Source organism: Notothenia rossii (genome assembly GCF_949606895.1).
Source record: "Notothenia rossii genome assembly, chromosome: 5".
NCBI lineage: Eukaryota > Metazoa > Chordata > Actinopteri > Perciformes > Nototheniidae > Notothenia > Notothenia rossii.
In genome coordinates this window covers 62,708,737-62,720,737 of record NC_136903.1, presented here as the reverse complement: position 1 = coordinate 62,720,737, position 12,001 = coordinate 62,708,737, and the positions used below count along the sequence as shown (strand labels likewise).

The 12,001-nt window shown below is 42.9% G+C and overlaps 1 protein-coding gene across 2 annotated transcripts; it reads left to right on the top strand.

Annotated features, from left to right (window-relative positions):
* The first annotated feature begins 527 nt into the window (after positions 1-527).
* Positions 528-11,472, top strand: rem1 (RAS (RAD and GEM)-like GTP-binding 1). 2 transcript variants are annotated; one of them, XM_079685065.1, is made up of 6 exons: positions 528-567; positions 1,269-1,355; positions 7,636-8,045; positions 9,942-10,024; positions 10,270-10,477; positions 10,764-11,472. In XM_079685065.1, exons 3-6 carry the CDS (start codon positions 7,670-7,672, stop codon positions 11,039-11,041), a joined length of 945 nt encoding a protein of 314 aa, XP_079541191.1. In that variant the 5' UTR covers positions 528-567; positions 1,269-1,355; positions 7,636-7,669; the 3' UTR covers positions 11,042-11,472. The 2 variants fall into 2 exon arrangements, with proteins under 2 accessions (XP_079541191.1, XP_079541192.1); XM_079685066.1 differs by lacking the exon at positions 528-567 and having other exon boundaries at positions 1,195-1,355; positions 10,270-10,500; positions 10,764-10,961.
* Positions 11,473-12,001: the final 529 nt, after the last annotated feature.

Below are 12,001 nucleotides of genomic sequence, written 5' to 3'. Positions count from 1 at the left end.
CACGGAGATTCACAAAGGTCTGTTCGTGAAGAACGGCCATCGCCTGCATAGCTTCAGCCATGAAGGTAAGCTGCTGCTCCTGGCGTTGTAACATGACATCTTGCGTCGGTGGTTCTGTCGCTGTGTCGGCTGGGTCCATGTTGGCCAGATTGTACTGTCACGATCCCAGGTACAGATCAGAACCCAATAGCACGCCTCAGATAAAACCAGTTTTTAGCAATGTTCAGTTTATTCAGGTCTGGGACAGGCAGGGTCAGAGCCAGGAAATCCGTCAGATAGGCAACAAAAACCAGACAGGGGGCAGGCAGGAACTCAAGTTCCGAATATAGGCAGGCAGGTGTCAAAACCGGGCAGGACAAGAATCTAGGATAGAGAGTAACAAATACTGGAGAGCTTGGCAGAAAAGACAAGACAATCTGGCAAAGGACAAGAGACAGTGAGGTGGTATAAGTACTGTGTGGAGTGATGAGGGAATGAGAAACAGGTGATGGGAAGGACTGGGGAGGCCAGGTGAGGGAAGTGAGCTAATTTCAAGAGCCTGGAGAAAGGCGGGATCTGAAATTACAGGTGAGTTAACATGAGCCAAACCAAACAAATAACAATACATGTGTCTTGTGACAATTAGTTCATTGGCCATTTGTTTAGCTAATTACTGTAACTTCCATGTAAGAGAATAACCTGAATATTGAAAGCTTTCACTGAGCCAATGGTGTTTTTATTCAGAATGTTATGCTGGTTATATTAAAAGTCCTTCTTGAATCTGACTTTGTTATAATCAAATGTTTCATTTGTAAATCAGTTTGAAGGGTTTCATGAAGCAAAACTGTGTCTTTTGGGTCAAAGGAAGTGACCACATTTTTCCCTAAAGCAACTCAACCCTCCACACTGACACTGATAAAACAACACACAGACACACATGCACATGCACACGCACACAAACACACACACACACACACACACACACACACACACACACACACACACACACACACACACACACACACACACACAACTCCCCCCTCAGTTATCTGTTTCTCCTCTGCTGTCGCTCTGACACACACACACACACACACACACACACACACACACACACACACACACACACACACACACACACACACACACACACACACACACACACACACACACACACACACACACACACACACACACACACAGGGGGAGGTAGATAACTCTGTGATTCCACTGCTGAATTTTTAACGCTGTTGTGGAACTTTTTTTTTCCATGCGGGTTACTGTGGCACCAGGGTACTGTTACAGGACAGAGACAGAGAGAATTCACTTCTGTTGTTTCTCGAGGCTGGACTGACATACCACTGTTCATGAGGAGTACGGTAAGTTACTCTATCCTACTATTCAATGTTATTTGCTGCCGAGGTCTATATCTATAGTTTATCAAATGAAACATTTGTATTAACAATTTTTCAGGTCTTTTTTATTTAACGAAAACATGTGTGAAATGTTTGTTTTCACACATTTGTTATTGTATCTCACTCGGAAAGGAAATGTGAAATCTCCAAATACAAATTCACATTACTGTACATCAGCATTGGTTTTAAGATATTTTAAATGTAAAAAAAGAAATCACATGGTACATTTACATTTAGTCAGATTTTTTGACATTTTATCATGCGATGAAGTTCACAGGATTAACATGGTTATATTTAATTCATTTCAAATATAAAGTATAATCTGGATATGTGAAAACCTACATTTCTTGTGCTTTCTTAAGAACGGGTTTCTGTTTGACATCACTTTCTCCAATATATCTGATTTACTTGATTAACTCTTTTCAATTACCAGTCATGTAATGCACATTTTACTATAGATGACAAAAGCTCATACCTCTGACCTCCTGACTGTCTTGTACTTAAAAAGTGTATCATTTTGTTTTTTAAATATTTAATATATAAATAAGATTAAGTTACAGGAAGAATGTTAATCATCTACTTCCACAGAGGGTATATCTGACCTGGTCTCACTCCCCCTCACTATCACTGTGTGTACTTGGCGCCTTTAAACCCTTGAATTATTTATTGTAGGAGGTTTGTTTGTGTGTCTGTGCTCTCTTATGCATACTAGAGGGTCCATAGGGTTTCTGGTAACCAGGATTCAAATAATGTTTAGTCTAATCAGTTTTTTTGTATTATTATTATTTATGCTGATCTTTGAGATAGTCTACATTGTTCACTCTAAGAGATATTGCTATTGACTGTTTCATTTAAAGAAAGGTAAAAAGTAATGAATGCAATAATATATCAAACAGGACACTTTAAGACATAATACAAAGCATGCTCAGTGTCATCATGAATGTAGAGGCGTGTAATCTGTCACAGGAAATGTGCACCTAATGTAAATATCGGAAAAACAAGTCTGCAGTTACTATTCTATTATCTCGCTTATCTTTCTAAAGTTTTCCATTACTACTTTTCATAACGAATCACTTGTCCCCTCAGAAAGTTTTTTTTCCATCTTAACGGTAATTTACATCTGTCTCATATGGTGGCCTGTTTTCATTACATTACATTACATTACATTGCATTTAGCTGACGCTTTTATCCAAAGCGACTTACAATAAGTGCAATCGACCAAGAAGATACAAAGTTGAAGAAAACAGAATCATATAAGTACATTAGGTGTCATAGAGCCAAACCATTTTAAGTGCTACTCAACTGGCTTTAGATAAGCCAGTCCTTTGTTAGTTTATAAGTGCTTTGTTAGTATTTAAGTGCTTAGTTAGTATATAAGTGCTTTTTTTATTTTTGTTGTATTGCTCGAAGTGGAGTCTGCGCCGGAAGATGTGTAAGCTTTCTGCTGTCCTGGAGTGGAGTGCACCAGTTGGGCGTAAAAAAGTAGGTCTTAAGGCCCAGATACACCGGCCAGTCACCTGAGAAGTCGCCGACGCCGACTGTTGCATCGCCGGACTCTCCTGCGTATTTGCCGACTTCGCGCACTGGAACACACCGCAAATCCGAGCCGAGCACGTATGAACTGCGCATGCGTGAGTGGCAATAACTCTCCTTACCAGCAGGCGGCGGTAGTGTGTATTCATCATTCAAAAGAGGCAACAACCGGAACAACCGGAAGACAGAGAAGAAGAACAGACTCCGTGATATAAACAAACAACAAATAGCGTTTTTCTTTCCATTTTCAGTCTCGTCCATTGAAAACATGAACGAACAGGATCTCTATAAACCGATGAGGTGAAATAGCCGTCCGTGTGTGTTCCATCTTCCATTTTAAATCATTTTTTTACCTCCCTCACTTCCGTTAACGCTTCTCATGCACTGATTCGCTCGCTGAACAGCCAATCAGTGTTATCCCTTTGTCGACTTCCGGTGGTGTTCCCGACGCCGATTCGAAAAGGCGTCAGGTCGGCAGAAAAGACCCAACGGTGCGGCGCACACCACTCCGAATAGGGCGTGCCCACGCTCATGTTCGGCCCGACTCCCATTTACTGCCGATTTTGGGCCGGTGTATCTGGGCCTTTAACTCTAACGTCGGGCTTAGCTACGTCCGACTTAGTGATTCGAATTTACACCGAGTGCACCAAGCCTGACTAGTCTAGGTCGTAGCTGCGCCTGGTCTTAAGATGCGCGTCCACGTAAATACACCCGAAAGAGTAATTGTTGCCAAGCAACACACGTCTACATAATTTAACACTCGAATTCCTCCATTCAGAGCAAACTAAGATTTGGATAACGAAGTCATGGATAACAGAAACCAAAAGAAGAGAAAAATGACGCCCACACCCCGAAAAAGAAAGAGGGATTTTACAGAGCTACAGCGTGAACTGGTGGAGAAAGAGATCGTTCGTGTGGAGGTGGAGAACGCAAAACTGCAGCGGAACATGACAAAATTGAGCTGGAGAAGGAGAAATTAAGACTCAAAATTATAATTCTTAAGAATCAGCAAAGAATCACTGAAGAAGACAATTTGTCATTCACCATTCTCTAATCATATTTTTTATCTAATGTTCTTGTCTGTGTTTTTTGAATAAAATAGGCTATAAAACGGCCTAATGAAAATATGTGGTCACAATGGGAGCTTATTAAAATGCAATTGCAAAAAAACAGCGTTCGTATTACAAATATACAGGGCTATATGTTGTTTATTATGTGATTGTGGTTAACTCGTCCACTGATATCTTCACGGATGCCAGGAGGATTTTGCTGCTTCTTCTTGTGTTAAGTAAATATAATTCCTAATGCGGCGCTGGAGAGCCAAGGAAACGTGTCTAATAGCCCGACATGCAGTTGTGCGATGAACATTAGTCATGTCTCCCACAGTATTAAAGTAAAATCTGAGCGCAATCAGCACCTGCAAGGTTGGGGAGAGTGCAGCGTTTCTGTCTAATCCGTTCTGTTGTTGAGGGGAGATCTCCTCGATTAAATCAAAAAGGGCTTGTCTGCCAAAATGAAACCTCTCTATCAGCTCACTGAATAGATGTCCAGTGGGTTTGTTTGATCACGGACGACTCTCTCGTCTTAATGCCCTTTCGTTGTTACAACATGTAAACAAGACGCACTGCCATAGTTATTTTTCTTCTTGCCTGTTTTACGTTACTATGGATACTAGTCTCTCTTTCCGATTTAAGCCTGCTCCATACTAGGCGTAAAAGTTACACCCGGGCGCAACGCATACAGGGCTTAAGTCTAAGTGGTGCATTAATCATAACTTTAGTTTTGTCTTAACCTTTGGTTCTACGTCGGACGTAGAGTTACGCCCAGCTTACGCCCAGCTGGTGCACTCTGATGTCAATGGGGAGCTCATTCCACCATTTTGGAGCAAACCGACGTGTTTTTGCTGATGGGAACTTGGGTCCCCCTCGCAGTGCGGGTGCAGCGAGCCGTTTGGCTGATGCAGAGCGGAGTGCATGTGCTGGGGTGTATGGTTTAACCATGTCCTGGATGTAGGAAGGGCCGGATCCATTCTCAGCATGGTACGCAAGTACCAGTGTCTTGAAGTGGAGACAGGGAGCGGCGTGGTTTGGGAACATTTAGGAAGGTTGAAGACCAGATGAGCAGCTGCATTCTGGATGAGCTGCAGAAGTCGGATAGCACATGCAGGTAGACCAGCCAGGAGGGAGTTGCAGTAGTCTAGGCGTGAGATGACGAGATCCTGGACCAGAAGTTGCGTCGTTTTCTTGGTCAGGAGGGGACGTATCCTTCTGATGTTGTAAAGAGTGTATCTGCAGCAGCGGGTTGTAGCAGCAATGTTTGCAGTGAAGGACAGTTTGTTATCTAGGGTCACCACCCAGATTCCTTGCAGTCTGAGTCGGGGAAACAACAGAGGGGCCAACGTTGATTGTTGGGCAAAGAGTGGGACAATCTTTTCCCGGAAGAAAAAGCAGTTCAGTCTTGTCAAGGTTGAGCTTGAGGTGGTGAGCAGACATCCACTGAGAGATGTCAGCTAGACAAGTAGAGATGCGTGCAACGACCTGGGTCTCTGAGCGGGGAAAAGACTAAATTAATTGAGTGTTGTCAGCGTAGCAATGGTATGAAAAACCATGCAAACTAATGACTGATCCGAGCGAGTTTGTGTACAGAGAGAAGAGGAGGGGACCGAGGACAGAGCCCTGAGGGACCCCTGTAGATAATTGACAAGGGTTGGACTCGGACCCTCTCCAAGTTACCCTGGAGCTGCGGTCTTTGAGGTATGAGGTGAGGAGGGAAAGTGCAGAGCCTGAAACTCCAAGTTCTTGGAGAGTGCTAAGGAGGATCTGATGGTTCACCGTGTCGAATGCAGCAGAGAGGTCCAGAAGGATAATGACAGAGGAGAGGGAGGCTGCTTTAGCAGTGTGCAGTTCCTCAGTGACAGCAAGGAGGGCAGTTGCTGTTGAGTGACCTGCTTTGAAACCAGACTGGTGCGGATCCAGAAGGTTGTTCTGATTGAGATAACAGGAGAGTTGTTTAAAGACAGCGCGTTCAAGTGTTTTAGACAGGAACAGGAGGAGAGAGACAGGCCTGTAGTTTATAACATCAGATGGGTTGAGAGTGGGTTTCTTTAGGAGAGGGTTTACTCTTGCCTCCTTGAGACTGTTTGGAAAGTGACCAGAAGTTAGAAAAGTGTTGATGAAATGGGTGAGAAACGGTAGGATACCAGGAGCGATAGCCTGGAGGAGGTTTGAGGGGATAGGGTCCAGAGAACAGGTGGTAGGACGGGCAGAGGTAATGAGGGTAAGAACCTCACTTGGAGAGAGAGGGGAAAATGAGGTCAGTGTGTGGGTGAAGGGAGGGTCTGGTGACCCAGCGGTGAGTAAAGGTGAGTCAGAAAAAGAAGAGCGAATATCATCAACTTTTTTTTCAAAGTCGCTTGGAAGAAGGGAGGAGGGGGAAGGGGCTCTGGGGAGTTCGAGGAGGGTGGAGAAGATAGAAAATAGTTTTTGGGGATTGGAATAGGAACATTGGATCTTATCTTGAAAGAAAGTGCTTTTTGCCTGAGAGATCGAAGCAGAGAAAGAGGAGAGGAGAGCCTGATAGGTTAGGAGGTCGTCAGGGTGTTTGGATTCCCACCGTTTCCGCTCTGCTGCCCGAAGGATGGTTCTATTAGCACGCAGTGCGTCATTTAGCCAGGGAGCAGGAGGGGACTGACGAGCCTGCCGAGATGTGAGAGGACAGAGAGAGTCCAGAGAGGATCAAAGAGTAGAGAGGAGAGTTTCTGCAGCAGAGTTTGGAGGCAGAAGTTGGAAAGAGTCAGATGAAGGGAGGGCTGAGAGCATCAATGAGGTAAGAGTAGAGGGGGGTAACGAAGGTTACGGCCGACAGGTGCAGAATTAGAAGAGATTAGTTTGTTATGTTTGGAAAGGGGTAGAGAGAATGATGTGAAAAAGTGATCCCAGGTGTGGAGCGGGAGTAGTGCAGTTCCTTGAGAATATGAGATCAAGGACATTGCCAGCTTTATGAGTTGGTGGGGATGGAGACAGTGAGAAAGCAAAGGCGGTTAAAGTAAATATGAATTCTTCACTTTGTTATAAGTGAAGAAAACTAAGCTATGTTTAGACTTAACCACAGCATGAGCAACATCATGTCAGATGCCCCTTCATACACTAGCTACTAAACTAATAGTTTTCTAGTTTTCTAGGGGAAATCCAGTTTTTTTTATTAACAGACAAAAATGAAAAAGTAAAGTTGTATTGTACACAACACCCAAGGCCACACACCTTTTTTTTCACTTTTTTTGTGAAGTGGTTATCAAGCATGTTGTCATCGCAATTTTTTATATATTGGGCAGTCCGACTGAGAAAAGAACAATGAACAAAATTAGCTTTTATTCAAGTTTTCTAAACATTAAAGTCCAATTTTGACTGAGAAAATCAACAAAGTACCTAAGGAAATAATTTGATTTAGACTGCCTATGTAACCAGGCTGGACACACACTGGAGTACACTTCATCATCACTCGAAAGTTAAACTCCACGATGGCAGCAAAATAGATCTTAGTTTTGTCTTAGAAAATGAATGAAAACAAAAAAAGATGTTCCAAGTTTCATATTTTCAGAAAGACTGGGATTATGCCAGAGTAGCACTGAATTGGTTGTTCGAAAGACTTTTCAATAACCTTAAAGACGCTAGTGTACCAGACTTTATTCTGAATCCTCTCATCTCCCCACCAGGCCCGTCCTGTCCTGATGCCTGTACCGTAGCACCATGACCCTGAACACTCAGAGAGGGAAGGAGCCCCTGCGGCGGAGAGGCAGCACGCCCATCCCCCCAGCCCACTTCTACAAGCACCCATCCTTGACCCAAGACCCTCAGGACCCCCGGCTTCCCAGGAGAAACCACCAGGAGCCCGAGCCCCCCCGCCCCCAGCGCAGCCACCCTCCCCTGGGACAGTCTGCGTCCTACCACCCTGGAGACAAGTCCCTGCACTACCGAGCCCAGTGGAGCTCGGACTCGGACGACGACTCGCAGAGTGACTCGGACTGTGTTTACAGAGTTGTGTTGCTAGGCGACCAAGGTGTCGGAAAGACCAGCCTGGCAGGAATCTTTGCCGGGATCACAGAGAAAGAGGAACAACCTGGAGGTGGGATGTTACCTCTGATTCGTTCAGCTTTTGATCCCTATAAAGTCTATGGTTGATCAATAACATTCCACCCTAAAACTAATACAATAGTTTATCATAGAAATAAGCCATTAATCTAAAAGTGGTCAAGCTTGTCTTATTTTCAATAGTAGGTTTAAAGTCAGAATATGTAATTTCTTAACAAGAGAAAAACATAATTCCTCCTAAAATAAAATGTTGAGTTCGCAAGCAGTAAAGGACTCCTTACTAAGTGCAACACAGGTTCAGGTTTTAATGTGTGGTAGCTCTTGTTGGCGAATGTAAGCAAACTTTAAATCGTTACAGTGTCAGTTAATAGATAGAAAGATCAACACTACTTTCGCTAGCTTCATTGGTTGTGTTGGTTAAGCAATATTATCATATGAAATCAATTGTGGCAGGTAGGGTAATCATGCCTTTGCTATTATGTAGAGATATTGGACTTGTGCTTCTGTATGTTGCAGAGAGAGTGAACTTTAGAAACATTTGGCCCTTGTTGCAATGGGCATTTGATTTTGGAGTAATGGACCGTCAGACAAATTGACTTTTTGTCCATTGGGAAATGTTTTGGGCTATTAGGCCTTTGGAACAATGCGCAGCAGAGGACATGGTCGAGAAGTCACTGGTTGGACACATATTTTGTGATCGGACAGGAGTTCTGTGTGCACGTGATGTTTGTTTACAAATAAAACTGAAAGAACATGTTGGCCATGTGAGAGTTTTACACTGTCCTTGAGTCAGATCAGCGACCCGAACATTGCAATTTGTATAAAAAACACAATAAGTGAAAGATGACCTATAATGGAATTTTTCAAAAAGTAATCTTTTCTCATTTGCATTTGTATAAATTATCTCTTATTTATATTAAAAAATGTAATTAAATGTGGCATATCTTCAAAGCAGTTCAGTTAGCTTTTAACAATCTAAATGTGTTGTCTACCTGGCAAAAAAGAGAGTAAAATAACCACAGAAACTTAATAATCAACTACAACTACCCAACATGTAACAGTTGGTGCGTATTTTGTGGTAGCTTTCATAACTTGACTCAGCAGTTCAGTTTCTGACTTTGTTGTAACATCCCAACCTTCACTGACCTGACATCATCGATCTGTCCTCTGGCACGTGTTGATTGGCCTGGAGCCATGATTGATAAATTGATCAAGTGACGGTCTGACATGGTGTGAGGGGGAAGGGCCTGTCTGCTGTTTTCCGGTTGACTGAGCCCCATGATTTAGTTCCTGCTTTAATTTTACAGTCCTTGATGCTGTTGTTTGAAGGTATGAATTATGTTGTAGCTGTTAACCAGGTTTTTATTTTTCTCTTAAAAATCCCAGATGCAATAGGCAGGTTTCATTTGCTGTTGTTCCCAACGATGTTGGCGAGTTAGTCCACCACTTTGGTCCCAACTGAAATATCTAAGGTTTTAAAGCCACATTTTTTAGCTTGAAATAACAGCTTAAAAAAATGCTTTTGTTTTAAGGAGAATTGTGTCACTGTCATTCCCACTCTTGGCCCTGTAGCAGAAGGGGAAGCAGAATAATATAGTTGGGCAGATCTATTCACAAAACTGCTTTTGCTTTTGTCATGATTTTGTAGAATAAATGAAATACTATAATGCAGAATTAGCATAACGGATCCTTGAAACCTTTGAATTATTAAGGCTCAGTGTGTGTTCATTGCTAATGGGCAACTGTTACTGTAGCATTTGAACATGCCAAAATGTAAAATGGACGCTGTAAACATTCTAAGTTTTAACACGTGCTAACGTGCTAAGATCAGCATAATAGCATAACAACACTAATGCTGTTGTTAGCACATATAGTCTATAGTTCAGCCACACACAAATTCTCAGTCTTATTTTTCTCTTGTTTGTTACAGAAGATTCATACGAGCGGAAACTGACAGTAGATGGAGAGGAAACAACACTCATCGTCATGGATACCTGGGAGAACGACAAACTGGTACATTGTGTGTGTGTGTGTGTTTTCTTGTAATAACTATAATATTATTTTGTGATCTACATAAAGATAAAAATGCCATAAAACAGGATAAATGTGTCATTTTTATTATAAATAAGCAAGGAGGCTTTATGATAAATGAAATAAAAAACTTTCTAAGAATCAAAATGGTATTCCTCCTCTAATTATATCTTAAATATAATGTTTTTAATTAACATGTTTCCTTCCCATGTCTCTCTTCCTCGCAGGAGGGGGAGGAAGACTCCTCGCAAGACCCCAGTCTGAAGGTCGGGAGTGCGTACGCCATCGTCTACTCGGTCACCGACCGTTGCAGTTTTGAAGCCGCCTCTGAGCTACGGATCACTCTGCGACGTACCCGCCAGGCCGAAAACATTCCCATTATCCTTGTGGGCAACAAGAGTGACCTGGTCCGTTCCAGAGAAGTCTCTGTGGAAGGTGGGCGTCAAAGGTCACAGAGTGTACGTGAGAGATAATGGACAAAGCACAGGTTATTTTTGCTAAAATAAACCCCAATAAGGAAAGATAATGAGTTGAGAAAGAGTTTCCTTAATCTTCTTAGAGAAGTTGCAAACCGCAGTCATGTCCAAACTTGACCAATAAGAATCGAGTATTCAACAAAACCGTGTTATAATGCAAAATAAGACACAAATGAATAGTGATTGACTGATGGTATTATGATAATTAATCTCCCTTCCTACTGTATGTGTCCTTTGTTTCTCAGAAGGCCGAGCGTGTGCAGTGGTGTTTGACTGTAAGTTCATCGAGACGTCGGCGTCTCTGCAGCACAACGTGACCGAGCTGTTCGAGGGCGTGATCCGACAGATCCGCCTCCGTCGGGGCGGCAGCAAAGCCGTTCAGCGCCAAACTTCCTTCTACAAGCGCAAAGAGAGCATTACCCAGAAGGCTCGCCGCTTCCTGGACCGACTGGTAGCACGCAACAACCAGCGCATGGCGGTCAAAGTGCGCTCCAAGAGCTGCCACGACCTGGCCGTCCTCTGAAGACTAGAAGAGACAGGTCGGACATTATTTGACTCAATTAAGTTCTCTGGTTGTAATAACATGGACAATGGCGTTGTTTTTCCTGTTCGGTCAGCAAGTTGATGATTCAAATCAAAGTCAACGGACAGTCGTTGGAAACAAACACTGTTTGAACTTTTGGTTTCCAAATATTTGGGACTTTTTCTCCAGATGATCTGAAAAAACTGACTTTCAAGGATCAGCACTGTTGCGTTGGATGAATGACTGTGTGTGTGTGTGTGTGTGTGTGTGTGTGTGTGTGTGTGTGTGTGTGTGTGTGTGTGTGTGTGTGTGTGTGTGTGTGTGTGTGTGTGTGTGTGTGTGTGTGTGTGTGTGTTCAGGATGTCCTTTTGTTTCCACTCTGCTGTCCTCCAGAGGTTTTTACTGTTTTCAGTTTGACACTGCATAATAAAGTCTTTAAGGAACAGTTCTCTCCAAATCATGTTTGATCACCACTGACCACCAAAGCAACAAAATAACCATATTTTTGTATTATTTACAAGTTATCACTCAGCTAACCCCTTTTCGAAGTAATTGTTAAATAATAGTTTAGCACTTTTTAAGTGGATTTGATTGGTGAATTTAATTCAACTATAATGCTTTAGCAAATTAAAAAATTCAGCCAATGAAGTGGGTTTTGTCTAGCCTTTGGAGATGGTTTAAAGTGGACCTATCATGCTATATTTGAAACATATATTGTAGTGCCATACCTATATAAAACATGTCTGTGAAGTTTTTTTTTCAAAATACCAAACAGATCATGCATTTTAGCCATGCCTCATTTCGCTTGTGTGGCAGACTACAGCGCCAATTACAGGCCTGGCATATGTACTACAGCGTCTCCAGCGCTTTCAAGCGGCAATGGCCGTGGCCGTGGCCCATCCCCCCATTCCCCTGATAGGTGGAGAGTTGCCCATATAGGCGGAGCACCTCTTTTCTGAC